We start from the raw sequence: 19,081 nt of genomic DNA on the forward strand, positions 1-19,081 counted from the left end.
TAAATAGGTCATACAAACAGAATTTTACTTGAGTCATCAATTCTAATCGACAGCAGTCCATTGAAAAACAAAAATTGCTCATTTTCACACAACACTCTGACCTGTCGCCCCTTACTAAGCGTTCTTTGAACCCTTCCAGTTTCTATCCAACCGTGAACCAAAAACATTGCTAATATTGATATTTATAAGGCTGAGCCGAATCTGACTCACTCGGCCTTACAACGCAAGAGGTTTTGTGACAATGTTGAACGTATTTTTCGGCGCAGCTGCCGCCGATCCTTTGGTCCGCCTCTACACCACTTCTCTTTCGCGTTTCCTGAAGCTTTCCATCAAAGATCTAACGGGATTCGGTTCGTTCTCTAAGTCTTTCATGGTTTTATTTTTTGCACAGCAGCAGCAGTCAAGCAGCTCGTATAGGAAAGCTAGCACCACCAAGCATATGACAGTAAATATAAACACGATCAGAATAACAAAGCAGGCAGTGTTCCAATTGTCATGGAAAGGGTAAATCTTCTGCACTTGAAAACCAAGGTACTGGTAGATGGGTGCAGATTCATTCCCGTGGGTGGCGTTGAGGGTTGCCATGCTTGACACGGTCTTCTGGGTTCTGTCCTGGATGCAATACTGTATATTGAAAAACACATACAGAAAAATAAAGTGTGTTATTTTCCATTTCTTGTAAAAAAAAAAAAATCCCTGCCTTTCCTCCCCTCCTGGCTACAAAATCTTTTCTGTCCAGTCAGGAGCCTGAGCATGTCAATATTTGGTCGCTTTTCAGAGCCCTTTCCAATGTACAAAAGGATTGGTGCTGGTCTAGTGCAGGGGTGGGCAAACTGTGGCCCTCCAGATGTCCATGGACTACAATTCCCATGAGCCCCTGCCAGCATTTGCTGAATTGTAGTCCATGGACATCTGCAGGGCCACAGTTGGCCCACCCCTGGTCTAGTGAAATTCTGGCCTGTTTAAAAAACAAACCAGCCTGTAGTTTTCCACTACGAAAAGCAAAGTGGAAATCCTATTTTTATATTTCCCTTGATTATGACTGTTTAAAAAAAATTAAAACTACACCTAAGTTGGTGCAGACATGGTCTTGTAATAGTTAAGAACAGCATTTCTCAACTTTTTTACCATTGAGAAACTCCTGAAATATTCTTCAGGCTTCAAGAAACCTCAGAAGTGGTGCAATAATGCAGAATATGGTTGGGAAGCATCGCTGTATACATGCCCACCTAGGGTACCTCCCCTTCCTTTGCCCATCATTGGCCATTTTGGGAGGAGGGGGGAACAGGTCAACATGGTCATAACACCCAATAAATGTTTAACAAAATTGATATATATATATATCTACCCATTCAGGAAACTTTTCCAGAGTCATCAAGAAACCCCAGGGTTTCAAAAAAGCCTGGCTGAAGAAACCTGGTTAATAGATTGAGGACAGATCTTTAAGAAGGCGATAGGGACAGATTTCCGAGAAAAGATCTCATCTTCCAATTCCTCTGATGTCTAGTATAAATTTCCCCCTTTGTAGGCCCTAAACTTTGGTTAAGAAGCACCTTGGCTCCAATATTATTACAGGTAATGCTAACCTGGAATTACTAATCAGCTTCAAGCCAGGCTCTAAGGGAGCCTTAATTAGTATTAACTGTAGCTAACTTGAGCATGAATAGCTTATTGCTGCCTTTCTCAACTTTTTTACTGTTGAGAAACCTCTGAAACATTCTTCAAGCTTTGAGAAACACCGGCAATGATGTGATGGTGCAGAATATATTGAGAACCATAGCTGTGTACATGCCCGCCCACAGCCCCTCACCTTCCCACCCCCTCCAGGCCCATCATTGGCCATGGGGGGGGGAAATGGGTTGACATGACCATATATGGTCTTATTACCTAATACATGTTTAACAATTAAAAAAAAATATTTTAAAAATTAAATAACACCCACCCATTTGGGAAACTCTTCCAGGGTCATCAAGAAAACTTAAGATTTCTTGAGCCCTTGTTGAGAAAGCCTGGCTTACTTATTTATTTATTATTAAACTTTTATACCGCCGTTCCCTTAGGCTCACGGCGGTTTACAGAATAAAATGTTACAATAAAACCCATAGTTAAAACCCATTAAAACCGATCAATCAACAATATCAACATTGTTAGGCCACAGGCGAACAATAACTAACCCCACTAACTCCCCCTCCCCCCACGTTAGCCGAGGGACACCAAGTTGCTGATCTTCTAGTATCACTGTAATATATATTACTGTAATATCGGAGTGAGGCAGTCAGATCATTCCGATGGACCCAGGGAGCCCACACTGAATATCGAGACCACCCGCCCTGGCCTCAACCCATATGCCAGGCGGAGGAGCTCCGTCTTGCAGGCCCTGCGGAAAGCTGTTAATTCCGACAGGGCCCTTAGGTCTTCTGGGAGTTCATTCCACCAGGCTGGGGCCAGGGCCGAACAAGCCCTGACCCGGGTCGAGGCCAGGCGAACATCCCGAGGGCCGGGAACCACCAGTAGGTTTATAACCGCAGAGCAAAGAGCTTAATGTATAGTTAGGAAGCCCCATCATCACCTCTGCCCATAATAGATTTTGAAACACTGTTTTTCACAGAATTCATTAGAGGCTGCATGTTTATGCTGCCGTTTGCTTGGTTTGCTATTTTATGAAGGTGCCTGGGAGATCCTTAGATGGCCATGTTTTCCCCTCTGTGTGTGTGTTATTTAATCTGCCCTGTTTTTTGATTAGTTAATCTCTGACATGGTTTCCAGTAGATTAAAACAGTATAAGAAAGTTAAATTCAGAGGGAACAGGTTTTCTCAGCCAGAGTTTTATGAATGGGCTTTATGAAACCCTGGAGTTTCTTGATGGCCCTGAAAGGGTTTCCTGAAAGGGTGGGAGTTTATTGTAAAGTTCAACCAGTGTGGTCTCCACCCCAGCCCTCCACCTGACAGACCCAACCCAGATGGCTTCTGAATAATATATGTTCTGCACTTGTGCGGGAAACGGAAAAAGAACAGCAACTTCAGATTACACCCAGGCATGGGGGAATAAGGTGGTTCAGAAAAGAGGATAGAAAGTATTAACAGGTATAACCCAGTCTTGCTGGGTAAGGTTAAACTTAACAATCAGGCATCTAGAGTACAGTTAGCAGCCAATTTTGTATTTTTGGTATGAATATTGACTTCAGGATTCTCATAGGGTAAACGCAAGCTCCTCTCAAAAGTTACAGATCTTCCACTAGTTTCCATCAGAAATTGGGGCTTTGAGATAGATCCAGTTGCTTCCTCTAGCCTGCTTTGTCACCAAGGACAGATTCTCAGGCTTCCAAAGTAGTCTGAGACTGGTGGTCTCCCAACTAAAACTCTGGAACAGAATTCCCAACCTTTTTATCATTGAAACATTCGAGGAACCCTGGAAGTGATGTCAGCAGGCCACACCCTCCTGCCGCATCCCCGGAAGCCACATGTCACCAGAAGTGACATCACCCAGACACTCCCACTAGTTGTGACATCACCAGGCCACTCCTGCAGCACAGGAAGTGACAGAACAGAAATATTTTCAGATGATTTGTGAACAGAACCATACCTGCACATGGGGTGGGGTTTGACATGACCATATATGGTCATATCACCCAATAATTTTTTTTACATTTTTAAAAATCTATAAAAATCAACTCCCACCCAGTTGGCAAAACCCCTCTTAGGCCATTGTGAAAGCCAGGGTTTCACAAAACCTTGGTTGAGAAAACCTGCTCTGGAGACACAAACCCTGACTCCGCCCATTCACTGGTGCAACCTGCTTATACTCAAAATAAGCTTTGAGACAGAATCTCTCTTTCTCTGGTTTGGGCCCTGTCCTCCTTAGCTGACTGTAATTGCCTTTTCTTTCTTGCTCCCCCCTCCCATTCGGCTCCTCCAGCCCAACCAGGGATCCTGATTGGCTACTGGCTGCCCTGCTCACATACCAAACACAAGGAAAGGGGATTGTTTTTCACAAGGGGGGAGGACCTGGCAAACTAAAATTCCAAACTCTGAGCGTACCACTGTCCCTTAGCCATGTGCAAACTCTGCTGCCTCTTCTTCAACTTTAGCAAGCAGATCAGTCCTCCCCTGTTTAGCAAAGCATACGAGGAGACACTGATAGACTTCTCAGTGATCATTCCTCTTGAACTACACATGGATGGGATATCTCTCCCAGTACTGCAGGAAGCATTGATGGTTTCTGCAAGTGAGAACTGAGCTACAGTCTATGTTGTTTGGAGACTTCCTGGAACATTTGTCCAGCTGAGTAAAACAGCTCCGTGTTCTCAAAGCCCCATAACTTGTAGAAAGGGAGAACCTTTATGGGTTGAATTAAGAGGACCCCCAGATTACAACCTAGGCCCAGCTCTTCTTTGTCTGCATTCTGTCTACAGATACTTCACCCATGAGAAGAAACAACATTTAGGGTGAGAGCTCCTCCACTTATGCTGACTGCTACAGATCATGCAGTTACTCCAAGAGTAGAGACAGGGGAAGCCACCACAAGTGCATTTCCTTACAGGTGTAATCACCAAGGGCACAGCAGATCATGGGGGATATATTTGCTCCCATTCTTCCTCCAGACACAGTGGCCTTGTGCCAGATCCCACCCCCCACCAGAATGACTTTTGCTGAAGATAGGTGGCTTCTCCAGGGGCCATCCCCTGTAACTGCTGCCTCTGGGACTCAGACAAGCTTGGGAATTGTTTCCAAAGACCAGAGAAAACCTTGTATACATTCTAACCCCAGCTTTGATTCCCAGAGACCATTCCACAGCCAGTAGGGGTTTGGGCCCCCTCCGTAACATCTGAAGCTCTGGAAGGTAGCTAGGGTAGAGAATTTTTAGAGGAAGATTTTCTTAGAGGAAAAACTAACCCAGGAATGCTTTCCCTGGCTTGTTGGAGCTATAAAATCCTGTTAGCTGGTTCAAAAGAATGGGCTAGGGTTGGGTGCTTTGGCGTGCTTTGGTCACTGATCGCCGAAGCGCCCAAGCCTAGGACCAAGCAGTTCAAACCTACACCAGCTTCCTCTGCCTTCCCAGCAGCATCCTCTTCCAGCCCTTCTCCTCCAGTGGAAAGACTAGCTGAAGCTGTCCAAAAATAGTCCACCCTCCTCTGCAATATGTTCTGCCTGTTGTCTAGTGATTACATGTATGATTTGACTATCCCTAAGATGGGCGTTTCTGTGTCGGTACTTATTTTGAAAGCTTCGTTTCCTGGAGAAGCCAACCTACTGCTTGTGGATCACCACACTTAAAGAACAGGAGCCTCTGTACTCTGAGGGTTTTGTTCTTGTGGGTCATGTCCCCAAACCTCTGACCAGCAGCGAGATGTCCTTGTCAAGTCGAAGGCAATTTTATTGGCCACACAAGATGTGAAAAGGAGGTAAAGACTCATTCCAAACGGCATTTTTCTTTTGCCCCTTGGAATGCTCAGTGTCATTAAAAAATTTACCCAGACCGTTTATGCACTGGAGGTTTCATGCCAGGCTGCAGGCTGGAGTTTTAGTCATGGCAGGTTGCCCCATCACTTCCTGCATCCACATGGGGGAGCATTTGTCTTGGTGTACCTCATCCGCCCCCAATTTGTGCTCCTGCACAGGAGCTGGGGCAGTGAAGTTCCCAGTGCATAAATGGTCCCAGAGAGTACAATTCCTAATGGCAAGACCAAGAGTCAAATCCAGCTCTTCCGTTCTGTGCCTTAGGAAGAATTCCAAATCCAGCTGACTGCTTCTCACTCATCCAGTTTAGTCCCTCATCCTGCCCTGTAGCAAACTTAAAGCTTATTTATTTTGCCCAGTTGAACCACAACATATTCTTATGTGAACTATCAGAACAAATTTAGCTAGACAGCCATTTGCTGTTCAGAACTACAGAAGATGCCATTTTGTTAAATAGCGACTTTTATACTACCTTGATGAGCGTGTCACTTCCTGGGTAGCCTAAAAACAGTCTAACCATATGTGTTTGAGATCAACAGAGTAATTGGCAGTAGTCCTACCACTGCTGAGACAAAGATACTGAGCTAACAGTGGATTCAAATGAGTAGCCGTGTTGGTCTGAAGTAGCACAATAAAACCAGAGTCCAGTAGCACCTTTAAGACCAACAAAGATTTATTCAAGGCGTGAGCTTTCGAGTGCAAGCACTCTTCCTCAGACTAAGCTTAGACTAAGCTCAGACTAAGACCAAATCTTTGTTGGTCTTAAAGGTGCTACTGGACTCTGATTTTATGAAGCTAACAGTGGTTTGCAGACAGTTTTTGAAAATGACAGCACCCAGATTTAGTTTCCAACGGTAGTTCTTCCAGCTCTGTACAGGAAGACCACGTAACCTGAAGGCAACTCTCCCGTTCCTAGGTGGTTTACTCAGTTGTCTGATACTGAATCAGGCAGTGTGGGCTTAGAATGCATGACTTCTCAAAATCACACGCAGGTTCAAAAAACAGAAGCAGAGCTTGTTTGCTGCTCCCACCAGGTTCAGCACACATAGGGCAGAAGAGTGCTAGTGATTAATGACATCTGAACAAGCTGGCTTCGTGGGCATTTCTTCCAATTCTAAAGGGCAAGGAAATGGGAACAGTGTAGCTTGGCATAGGTATGACAGATTGCCTCCCTTTTGTGTCTCTCTCTTTGCCGTCGCAGCTCTCAGTCCCCCAGGAGTCACATATGATTTTGTTGTTGTCTGGCCTTCCCATTGCATTGGGGAGTGCCGTGACTAAAACGGGCGGCTTGTTTTCTCTGCTGTAATCACAGAAGCTGCCGTCCCTTTCGGCATCTGGAAACTGTGAAACAGATCCCATCCTCTCAAAGATCCGTTTGGAAGTTTCCCTTCCCAGCCCTAAAGGGAAGGGCTTTCCCCTGCACTTACTGACTCCCTTCCTCTGTGAAGAACAGAAATTCACAGGCAAGTCTTCAAGGCACTCTGGGGCATGAGTGGGACCAGGGATCCTAGTGTTGTGTGAAAAGATTCAAAAGGGATGGTCTAAATAAAATATTTTAAATAAATAAAACAGGGATACGTTAAGTAGAGGGAGGCTGTGAAATGTGTCCGAGCATCTGGCAGCCATATGCCGAATGTTATAAATGAAGCTGTAAGAGTCACATTCACCAAAGGTGTACAAACAGATTGTTCACCTTCCAGTAGTTTTCTGGGGGAATAACTCCCCAATGGAAAATTTTGATTTTTAAGACTCACTGGCCGAGTATTTCTAACCTCCATAGGGTCGCTGTGAACGCCCTGATATAATCAGCTAACAGGAAAAACCCTTTGGGGGGGGGGAAATACAACAGCCTCCAGAGAACTGTCGGTGGTAACGGCTGGCCACAGCCCATTGGCCAGGCGGGACATACCTGCTCCTTTCTGCCCTCACCACAGCCTGCAAGCCACCTTTCATTTCTACCATCACTGCTCATCTCCAGACTAGAAAGATCAGCTCCACAGGGGGAAATGGCTGATTTGGAGGGTGGATTCTTAGGAGCCCCACCTCCAGGCCTCAAGGAATATTTCCCACCCAGAGGTAGTCAGCCTCCTGGTGAGGCCCGGAGATCTCCTGGAATTACAGCTCATCCCCAAACTATAAAGATCAGCTCCCCAGGCGAAAATGGCTGGCTTGCAGGATGGACAACGTTATTGTGCAGAAGAAACATTTGAGGCCTCCTACACAGGTGAAACAGGCAGTAAAAGAACCCCAGCAAGACCGCCCTGTTTCATCTGGATAACAACCCTGAAGGTTAGGTCTCAAATGTTTGGAGAAAGGGCAGGAGTAGAGACTTATTGCTTCTCTGTAGCAGTGAGACCAGCCAGCAGCAATATTGTAAGTGAGAAGGGGGTTTTCTGTGGACTCCCTGTCAGCTGACTCTTAGGTTGAAGGGGAAAGCTGTCCCCTCTCATGCAGGCCCCTTCAAAAGGAAGGCACCTGCATGCCCACAGGCACCCCTGCATTGCTCTGACCGTTTATGCACTGGAGGTTTCGTGCCAGGCTGCAGGCTGGAGTTTTAGTCGTGGCAGGTTGCCCCACCTCTTCCTGCACCCACACAGGGGAGCATTTGGCCTGGTGCACCTCATCCGCCCCCGATGCGTGCTTCTGCACAGGAGCTGGGGCAATGAAGTTCTCAGTGCATAAATGGTCTCTTGGAAGAGCAGCAGTGATAGCTGTCCCTCAGTACAACACTGACAGAGAAACATGTTCCTCACCTCAGTCAGTTGCTGTTGGATGCTTCTTTCATAGCTGGTCTGAAGGGAAGGAGGGGGTGCAGAATCCTGAGGACTGGGGCTGGGGTTGGGGATATTCCACCAATAGGAAAAAGGCAGTCCAGTTACATCAGTTGCTGGGCAGGTCCCTCGGACCACAGGGAATGTTGGTTAACTGGTGAGCTGTCTTTGATCACAACTTCCCTTTTATTTGGTATGATGATTTAAATAAACTTGCCCACAGCTGCTGAGCAAGGAGTACAAAATTACTGCAAGTTGTATCTGGTAAGACCTTTGGGATATGCTTTCTTTGCAGTGAATTAGTTGTCTGTTTGATTTTCTTTTTAAACCCTTTGCAATTGTTTTTGTTCATGTAAATAATTTACATAGCAATCATTTATATGCTTTAAAAATTACGTTGTGCAGAATGTCCACAGAGCATACTAATATGAGGAAATGGTTTAAGTTGTGTGATGGAACGGGCCTGCTCCGACTTACAGGCATTGTTCCACCTTGCCTTCCAAGATTTTCCAAAAACCTGCAGAGACTTTCTACCATGGAACTTGCTGCCACCACCTGACCTTTGTATGGGAGGATCTGCTGGGAGGATCAGGACTCCCAGCTTCCCTTCCCAGAGCTAATTTTGCCTCTGTATCTCCTGCTGCTTAGTGCCTGGTCACCACAGGGACAATTGTGAGCACCTGGAGGAATAGCTGCTTGCCAAGTGATGGCCTTTCCCCTGGCCATGTCTGAGACAGTAGAGGTCTATATGGTTCAGAGAAACACTACTGGAATCAAAAGTTATAAAGTATTTATTATTATTAAAAACAAAATGTTCATAAGTATACTTTAAGCACAGCTCCAGATTGAGCAAGGGATCCCAGAGATACGGCTAAACTACAGTTCCTCTATGCTTCTCTCTATACATGCCCTATCAGATTTTAAGATTATAGGACAGGTTCCTTAGCTTAGGAAATTATAGAACTCAACAGAGTTTCCATTACCTTTAAGCCTTCTTCAGCTGTCCTGGCCACCGCATGGCTAATAGATGCCTTCTCCAGACATCTGTTAAGGGTTCTGTCTGCTCTGACAGACTCAAAGCCAAAGAGAGAGAGTCTGTCCCCCACCTGAGTTTTATCACTTCTCTTTTCCGCACCCACTGTCCAGTCAGGCTGGGTTAGAGAGGCTCTTCATAAAGTCTCCAGAAATTTCCTTCCTGTAGTCTTAGTATTTTATTCCTCCAAATATCTGATCCCTGCTTGGAGAAGGGAGGGTGGAGGGAGACTGGACTTTTGCTGTTAGCATTTCTTAACAGGTAGCTGAGTTGAAGCTGGGAAGCCTTTGACTGACTTCCTCGTTCTTGCCTGTCCAGAAAAGGGGGGAAACTTTTAAAGCTCAGATTGGAAGTTTTGCTCATCTCAAACCTCCAGAGAGAAAAACATTTCTTCACAAGCTGCATTTGTCTCAAGACATAAAAAGACCGATCTAGCTGAGTTTGTCTGTGGCAGTAGAAAAGAGCAAGAGTCCAGTAGCACCTCAAAGATTAACAAAATTTGTATCAGGGCATGAGCTTTCTGTGTGTCATTACTCAAGAAGAAAAAGAAGTGACTCACCCTGCCATGAGAGCTAAGTGCATACCCCTTGTCTAATATATGCATTCTTAAAAAAAAAAAAAGGAATACATCAAATGCCTTGGGTACGATGGTGTATTTTGGATAGAACTGACATTGTTGTAATGGGATTATTTTTATTTTTTAATCAGGCCTATTTTTGAATCGGGCATGCTCAGTGCTCTGCAGTTGCCGCCACTGTCACCAGTCTCCCAAGGCCGCTCCCACCCTTTGGAGAATGGGGGTAGCCTTGGGAGACTGACGGGGGTGGGGCCAGCACAGTGTTGTGTCATGCTAGGCTAGCCCCGCCCTTGCCATCAGGTAAGGAGGGGGGAGGGAGGGGTCCAGGAGCAAGGATTCTCGCCCCTTGCGTGGATGTTCCACATAAGGGGCGAGAATCCTTGTCAGTGGTTTATTTAAAATAAAACATAATCCCTACTATTTGCACAGAGAATGATGAGCAAAGCAGAGGCCTCGTTTATTAAAGTAAACTGGGTCACATTTGTAAGATTTGTGGTCTGCTTAGTGATTTCCTGAAAAGGGATCCCAGTGTATTGAAAATCTTCATGGCTGATAGTGACTGCGATTAATGACTATTAATGGCCACTATGCTATTAGTTAAATATAATATGGGAGGGAATCAGTAGCATGACCTGCCCTTTTTGGAGTTATGAATAAGGGTAGTTGAGGCATATATTTTCCGAATCATGTTACTAGTGGCAGAGTTGCCTATTATTTCAAGATTTCATAGTAAACCTAGTATTCGAGATGGAGGGTGCCCATTTTCAACACAGACATTTCCCAAAAAGGGAATGATTCCTATGTATTTTTAAAATTTTTTGTTAGGAGGATTAATTGTTTACCTATCAGACCTGTTAATGTTATTAACTGTCTCTTTATGAGCTTTAACACTGATTTGGCTAACAATACATTTGCTTTCTAATATGTGTTGGGAGGTACACATTGGAGCTGAAATTAAAGTTTTTAAGAGGAAATTTGCTTTTCGAGTTCGCTTAATATTTCTTTATTGCTCTGTACATCCACATAAGCCTTTTCATATTTAAGCAGTATTTTCTATGTGGGTCATTGAAACTTACAGAGAAGTGCTGTAAAAGCACATGACTTGCAAAGAAGGTTCTCAGGATATTATTAAAAGCCTTGCAAAGAATTGTATAGCATCTCGGTTTTGAATAAGATAACAACATTTAGAACAATTAGGGCGCATATAATCAGAAGTAGGTCCCATGGATTTCAGTGGGACTTTCAGTTAATTATGCACAGGGTCGCAGTATTTACCTGTGCTCCCCAAGCCCCATTGATTTAAGTGAAGCTGCATTCATGATGTTAACAAGTCACTGAGTCATTCACCAAAAGGTGCAGCGCCCACATGTTAAGGGTTAAGGGCTAGTCTAAGCGGTTGGGTTCAATGGCAGTTTTGGGGGTGCCATTTAGAGACCGTTTAAACCCGGAGGCAAAACATTCCTGATAATCCGTTTTTAATTAAACAAACCATTCTTATTTATTAGCTTTTACCTTGCAAAATTATATTGATCGATTAGGTCACCCAGAGCATAAAAAGGATTCAGTTTGCAGAACACTATATCTGGGCATGTTGAGCTCCCTGTAAGATGGATGGTCATCAATTCTTCATGAATGCACTGGCGGCAAGGTTTCTTATTCACGCAAGACAAGCCTCTCTGCATTTAAGCAGAAATGTCGCTCCGGATGTAAATGAAACTCTGCTGTTTCTAATTTTGCGTGTTTTTAAGATGGTGGCCAGATGTTCTGTATTTTTTTTAAAAAGCTATTTGTCCCGATAATAAAGGCAAGATAATAAAAGAAAGATGTAGACCTACCTCTTTTCCGAGAGGGTGCTGAAACAGCGCGGATCTGCCGTTTAATACAGCCTCTGGGAGAGCTAAGATGGAGCTCTGCTTCTATTGGCCAAAGCAGGATGCAGCTGACGGCTTCCTTTATGCTCATTTGCATCAGACCCTTACCCCCGAGGAGTAAATCATTCATAAATCCGGATAGGTTAGGGTAGCAAATCAGGTCTTCTCCTCTCTTTCCGTCTTTTAGAGACCTTTTTAAAACCTTTTAGCAATGAAATGCATTTTGTAAATAACACATAGCCTTTTGTGCTTTCTGCCTTGATCTCAGCCGATTGATTCTGTTAATACCTGGAGGTTTCTTTGCGTTCCCGATTGTATGTTAAGCTGCCGTTGAACCCTCCAGAAGTAATCAGGATCGTCATTAGAAGACAGTGGCTTTTGTCTAATTTGTACCTGATGGTTTATGTAACTCTTGTCTTCCTGTTCTGCTTTGTCAAGAACCAATGATGGGATAAAAGACTCGGTGAAACTCAGATTTCTGTCCCCAGTTCCTGGCCTGTGTTTTTTTACTCCTCTTTATAACTGTGGCAAGCAACGAAATTAGGTGATTTATTTTAGTGAGGGTGGCAGAATCCTTCAAATCCTTGAAACTGTGTTTGTATCGTAGTGGTTGTTTCCTACCAACAATCAGGCAGGGAAGTTGCATTTGTTGTCAGTCTGCTGTCCTTGATTAAAAGTGGTTTGAAATTGCCTCTATTTGGCTGTGAAGCTGCCCCCCCCCCCCGCTTGCTCAGTGTGAGTTTGTCAGCCTTGGGGGTCTTCTTGTCCCTTTGAGCTGAAACAAATCCAAGTTCCCAAAAGGGGCGAGGCCTGCTGGCCAATCTGCAAGAAAGCAAAATTAATGTCTTGATAAGCAGCTGTCATTTCTCTGCTTCCACCCCAAATAAGTTCATGTGAGTTATTAATAAATGCATGTAATTTCTTTTAAAAAACCACCAGCATTATAAAGTAACACTCCCAAGATAAATTGTTTTCCCCCCAAAATTCCAATTTAATCTTGTTTCCCTAGTGATAAAAGGGTGTTGAGGAAAACTGAGTACTTCGTGTCAAAAGCAATTTCCTTTAATTCCAAAAGGCATTTCTCTAGTTGTGTTTGTTGCGTGATTTGGTGTCAGTTTTTGTGACCTGTTCATGATACACATCTAGTGAGATTTTCTGAGTAACAGTATGTTCTGGTATATCAGTGTAGACAAGAGTGCAGGTATTATGTTTTCAGTGATTGGTTTTGTTGATTAGAAACCATGGCTGGGAGCTAGTTGCTTTGCTGAAAGTCCATGAGGCAAATGGCTCCCAGCAGACCCGAGAGGCTGCCTCTTTGAACATTTATTTTATTTATTTCTTAGTTTTATACCGCCGCTCTTCCAGTGGACACACAGTGGTTTACACAAGATAAAAACAGGCAAAAAAATACAATAAAACCCCATAAAACACCCCTTACAAAAATAGACAAAAGTGACAAACTAGATGGTGACCTCTTCCTCAACTTTCTCTAGTACCCATCCCCTTCCCCCCCGTTCAGCCAGAGGGCCAAGCCTTCTTCTGCTGGGAGCGAGGAGCCAGGCCTAATAGGCATCGAGGGGAATCCTCCAATGGAAATACTGGGACTCCACCCTGGCCTCAACCATACACCTGGTGGAAGAGCTCCATCTTACAGGCCCTGCGAAAGGTTGACAACTCCGGCAGGACCCTTGGCTCTTCTGGGAGCTCATTCCACCAGGTTGGGGCCAGGACTGAGAAGGCCCTGGCCTGGGTTAAGGCCAGGCGGACGTTCCGGGGGCCCATGACCACCGGTAAATTCATACTCGCAAAGCAAAGAGCTCTGCGGGGAGCATAACCATAAGAATATACTTCCCAAAGATCATTGCACTCCACTGATTCCAACAGGCTAGTTTTCACTGGCCCAAGAGAAGTCTGCCTGGCCTTGACCAGGCCCAGGGCTTTCTTGGTGCCGGCCCCTCTATGGTAGAATGATTCTCAGAGGAGACGCAGCCCCTACCAGAACTCATTGAGTTCCGCAGGGTCTCCCCCTGAGCATTCGGTTGAGGCCAGGTCACATGGTACACGTAAAAGCCCCCCCCCCCAAAAAAACACCCTGATAAATGTTCCACTGGACTGAACTTGGAAAATCAAGAGTATTTCGCTTGAAATGTGCATACATTTTAAGTTGCGCATTGCCTGGCGTCACTGAGCTAATTGGTTAGACAGGCCGTCAAAGAAGAAGAAGAGTTGGTTCTTATATGCCGCCTTTCTCTATCTGAAGGAGTCTTCCCCTTCCTTTTCCTCTCCCCACAACAGGCACCCTGTGAGGGAGGTGAGGCTGAGAGATATTACTGAAGAAGAGTTGGTTCTTATATGCCCCTTTTCTCTACCCAAAGCAGTTTCAAAGCGGCTTACATTTGCCTTCCCTTTCCTCTCCCCACAGCAGACACCCTGTGAGGGAGGTGAGTCTGAGAGATATTACTGAAGAAGAGTTGGTTCTTATATGCCGCTTTTTCCCTACCCGAAGGAGTCTCAAAGTGGCTTACAATCGCCTTCCCTTTCCTCTCCCCACAGCAGACACCCTGTGAGGGAGGTGAGGCTGAGAGAGCCCTGATATTCCTGCTCGGTCCGAACAGCTTTCTCAGTGCCTTGGCGAGGCCAGGGTCACCCAAAGTCACCCAGGGATGCCAGCTCTTGCCAATGGCTGGAGAAACTAGGAGCCTCCTGCAATTACGGTTTCTTGTCAGAGCAGCACTTAATTCCAAGGAATAAGACCCTTGTCTCTAGTCGTTCCCACTTGCGTTCCCAAGTAGCTGGAAAGAAATAAGGCATGATGTGTGGGGGGCCATAGAGAGACTATTCCAAGTGCCTTGCGCTGTGGGGAGATGAGCTGTGGGGAAGTTGCATTGTCCTCAACGAAACTTCATATAGCCTTTGTGGAGGGCCTGGGGCTCTGATAGAGTTCTAAGACTCTAGATTAGCTCATTATCACCAAGGTTTTGCAGAGCTCTAAGTAGGACTCTGTTACTGTTTGTAAATAGACACCTTTCTCTAAAAACGTCTCTCACAGTGCCATAATTTCATGGTTGTTCCTTTGTTAGCCCACAGTGCTTTGCAAATCTAAGATTCTCCATAAATAACAGTGTTTCTAAGGAAGGCCAGGACACCTGGAGGTGTCTGTGAAGACTGGGTAGGCAATTGTTTGCTTTTTCCCCCCTCTGTGGTTATGGTAACAAATCTATAAATCTCCAGTGCCCGATGCTGAAGCAGAAGTCTGGTTTTGTTTTGCTTTTTCCAGATCACAGCAACGGATCTTTTAACTTGAAGGCCCTTTCTGGAGGCTCCGGATACAAGTTTGGAGTCCTTGCGAAGATAGTGAATTACATGAAGGTATAGTCATTTTTGTTGCTTTAGGAAAATGTCCTTCATTCCTGCTGCAGTACAATTGCCTTAATTTGGTAGCAATATCGACACTATGTCTGTGACAAGGGGGAAAAGATGCTCCCCCCCATCCCAGCAGTGTCATGCCTTTTAAGCCTACCTTCACTGACTGGAGGCTGCCACTTAATCCTACTTAATCCTTCAGCATGGAAGATAGGAATGGGGTTTCAATTAATTCTGCTTCGATGGCAACCTCTGATTATGCCTGGTAACTCACAAGAATTGGCATGGCTACTTCTGGCCACCCTCTTTGTGTGTATGTTCAGGAGTGTGTGTGTGTTTGTGATTTTCAAAGACAAATAGGCACAAAGAAATTATACCTAGCAATTCTGCAACCATTAATCACTCTATAATACAATTATACAATACAATAATATATGAAAGAAAGGACATCTGGATTATCGCCTTCTCCTCCCCTTCAAATTCTAACTTGTCACCTCATCTCCTCTTCCAAATCTTAAAAGTTTTCAAAATTTAACAACGCTGCATGCTCTATTATCACCATGCCCCTGACTTTTGTTGTTAGTACCTGTTGACCGTTTACGCACTGGGAACCTCACTGCCCCAGCTCCCATGCAGGAGCTCACACCAGGGGCATATGAGGCGTACCAGGCCAAATGCTCCCCTGTGTGGGTGCAGGAAGAGGTGGGGCAACCTGCCACAACTAAAACGCCAGCCTGCAGCCCAGCATGAAACCTCCAGTGTGTAAACCAGGGGTAGTCAAACTGCGGCCCTCCAGATGTCCATGGACTACAATTCCCAGGAGCCCCCTGCCAGCATTCGCTGGCAGGGGGCTCCTGGGAATTGTAGTCCATGGACATCTGGAGGGCTGCAGTTTGACTACCCCTGGTGTAAACAGTCGTTCTGAGGTATATCTTACAGTATGTGCTGTCTCTCTGACTGCCCTATTCAAGGGTTGCCCGTCCTCCTTTCAGTTGCCATTTTCCTTTGATGGCTGGAGGCCTAGGAATCTGAGAAACCAGAGCTGAAAGGAAAATGCATTGTTTTGTTTGTAGACCTCCAGTCAATTAATCCTTGAGTTAAAAACACTTTGCCCTTTGAATAAACAAACCACGCTAAGTGCAAGAGAACCAATTTGGAATGGCTCGTGTGGACGATGCCAAGAATTTATCAGCCCTGCAGATATGAGACACTGCAGGCAGATTCTCAGATCTTCACTTCCTTACGCATCTGCCTTTAATATTTATATCACAAACTGAGAAGATCCTGCACTCTTCAGTCAATAACACATACTGCTTATGCCCTTCGTCGTTCTTCTTTCTCCCTACTGTTTGTAGCATATAACAGGATTATCTTGGGTAGTCTTTGGCCCAGAATTTTAATTTGCATCGAGGGTATTATTAAACATGTACCGATGTGCTTGGAACGACTGGTTCCACTGACCCAATTGGAATCCTGACATGGACCAAGCAGAGGCTACTGAAAACTGAAGAACTGAAGTCAAAGTGGGCGGTCCTGCATGTTGACAGACAGCCCAGTTTTAAGTTGCCTGGTATGATGACATCACAATGCTGCAATGCCCCAGAACTATGCCGGAGAGGGAGAGAGTGTCCTGGGACAAGGCAGAGGGGCCTACAAGGTGGCCTTGGCCTATGGCGTTTTCTTTCCCCTGCCCACATAACTAGGCACGAAGGACAGGAGCCTTTCCTGAAACAGCAGAGCAGTTTTGGCGCAGTGTTGGGGTAATGCATTAGTGACACCCCATTTGGCATCTCTCAAGCATTTCATATTGAGATAATATGATCAGACAAAGTGGTAAGTTAATGGGATTGCTTACATTTTATTCCACATTTTGAACTGAGATTATCTGGGCCCATGGCTTTCTAGGGCATAGCTTCACCATTTTGGTTGTACACTCCTGCTTGTTAAAAAAATGGAAAGTCGTTGCAATGCTGACCCTTTCTTTCCCCAGACACGCCATCAGCGTGGGGACACACACCCGTTAACCCTGGAAGAGATACTGGATGAGACGCAACACTTAGACATTGGACTGAAACAGAAGCAATGGCTGATGGGTGAGGTAAGAGCAGCCACTTCCTGGCTTGCAATGAAAGGGTGGTTCTTCTAAGCATGTGCTGTGTTAACTGTTTCTCTTAAGCGTTAGCTTGCTTGTAAGAAACTATTATAGGCTTTTGTATCATTTTTAATATGCGAGCTTGTTTTTCTTTTAAATGTTGTTTTTTAAACTATACCCTATATCAGTGCATTACAGGAAGTGTGGAAAACCCTTTAAAATTCATGTTTGTTAATAAGAACTTAACTAAAATGAAAGCAGAGTCCAGTAGCACCTTTAAGACCAACAAAGATTTATTCAAGGCGTGAGCTTTCGAGTGCAAGCACTCTTCCTCAGACTAAGATTGGTACTTCATCAGACTAATGTAACAAGATTAACTTGTGCTTATATATTCCTACTGTTATGATGGTCAGTTCTTAGTCTGATGAAGAGTGCTTGCACTCGAAAGCTCACGCCTTGAATAAATCTTTGTTGGTCTTAAAGGTGCTACTGGACTCTGATTTTATTGTGCTACTTCAGACCAACACGGCTACTCATTTGAATCTTAACTAAAATGAATGATTAATTGAATTGAGCATCGTAATAAATGACCTGCATACATTTAAATGACCACATTTTGTGGATTTTAGAATTTTCCCTGTAAGGATTTCCTAGTAGCTGAAGTTCTTTTTGTAAAAAAGGTCCTCTTTTACAAATGTCCTCTTTAAATCCGAAGACCTTCATTTGTAGAGTATGTACACGTTTAAATTATTAACTAAATTTTATGAGTTTCACAAAATCCAAAAACATGCTCTTTTATTAGGAAGTGCTTGAAGTTGTTGAGGTAAAAGTTCAATTCATATAATTGATATTGTTTTAATAACTAATCGAAATACACACGTTTTGACACATACAGTCTCTTAAAATTCTAGTGATCTGCACAGGCTGTGATAGACTTGATGGAAGGGGAGAGGCAGTTCGAATTGTTTTGTTTGTTTCTGGCTTTCTTTAGGATTCTCTGGTTTAGAGTTTTTGGCACTTTAATTGCTCCAATCCCTCCCTTTCTATTCCTCAACTCCCATTCGGAGACGTAGCTGCGCCAGTGTTGCATGGCCTCACTGGACCCTGAGTCCCTGCATGATGGGAAAGAAGTGCATCTAGGGCCCTAACACTGCCACCCTTAGGAGGTCTGCTCAGAATCCTACTCAGGTCTGTCCAACGGGGCATAGACCCAGGAAAGTGTTTCCCCTGTGAGTCACACAGAAACACATCAGGCAGCTTCTTCTGAGTGCGGATGAATCTGTATTTTGAGCACCAAATGCTTTAATTCTGCCTGATGCTGTGGTCTCGCCGAATTGCCCACCCTCCAGGAAGGCTGAAGGGAAAGGAAGGAACTGGGACTCCAGCATTATTCATTTATCGTACGGCGTGGGTGTCGTGTAGCCAAAAGATCCGAGGATTGTCTGGCAGCCAGGCAAGGGACATTCAGAGGTGGTTTGCCCTTTCCTGCCTCTGCATCGTGACCCCTAGTGTCTCTTGGAGGAACAGCACCCAAATCTTTGAAGGTCTCCCATCCAAACACTAGCCAGGGTTGGCCCTGCTTAGTTTCTGAGACCTGGGCTTGCCTGGGACTCCAGATGGACCTTAGACTGAAAAAATAAATAGAACCCCCCCAGCACCAAGTGTTGGTGATTCAGAACTAATGCAGGCATGTGGTGGAGAGCTCCCACTGTGGACTCGGAGCTGGGGGCACTTTAGCAGTTCTGTCACGGCACAGCAGTGTTCTCTAGTGCAGGGGTAGTCAACCTGTGGTCCTCCAGATGTCCATGGACTACAATTCCCATGAGCCCCTGCCAGCTGGCAGGGGCTCATGGGAATTGTAGTCCATGGACATCTGGAGGACCACAGGTTGACTACCCCTGCTCTAGCGCACAGCCA

General features: G+C 45.0%; 2 protein-coding genes across 4 annotated transcripts in view; one reads left to right on the forward strand and one right to left on the reverse strand.

Annotated features, from left to right (window-relative positions):
- Nucleotides 1-19,081, forward strand: part of GTF2E2 (general transcription factor IIE subunit 2) — a 43,998-nt gene that overhangs the window by 10,117 nt on the left and 14,800 nt on the right. For both annotated transcript variants that reach the window (XM_077345654.1, XM_077345653.1), the window contains exons 3-4: nt 14,987-15,078; nt 17,063-17,170. In XM_077345654.1, the coding sequence (XP_077201769.1) occupies nt 14,987-15,078; nt 17,063-17,170 (200 nt within the window). The remainder of the gene's footprint in view (nt 1-14,986; nt 15,079-17,062; nt 17,171-19,081) is intronic.
- Nucleotides 5-11,951, reverse strand: SMIM18 (small integral membrane protein 18). 2 transcript variants are annotated; one of them, XM_077345624.1, is made up of 2 exons: nt 11,674-11,951; nt 5-624 (listed from the first exon to the last, which is right to left on the reverse strand). In XM_077345624.1, exon 2 carries the CDS (start codon nt 583-585, stop codon nt 292-294), a length of 294 nt encoding a protein of 97 aa, XP_077201739.1. In that variant the 5' UTR covers nt 586-624; nt 11,674-11,951; the 3' UTR covers nt 5-291. The 2 variants fall into 2 exon arrangements, with proteins under 2 accessions (XP_077201739.1, XP_077201740.1); XM_077345625.1 differs by lacking the exon at nt 11,674-11,951 and adding an exon at nt 8,211-8,256.

The sequence above is a fragment of the Paroedura picta genome, chromosome 7 (assembly GCF_049243985.1).
Source record: "Paroedura picta isolate Pp20150507F chromosome 7, Ppicta_v3.0, whole genome shotgun sequence".
In the NCBI taxonomy this organism is placed as follows: domain Eukaryota; kingdom Metazoa; phylum Chordata; class Lepidosauria; order Squamata; family Gekkonidae; genus Paroedura; species Paroedura picta.

What these genes read in the sequence shown, in the direction of transcription:
- SMIM18 (XM_077345624.1), bottom strand. Translation starts at nt 585, where the DNA reads ATGGCAACCCTCAACGCCACCCACGGGAATGAATCTGCACCCATCTAC.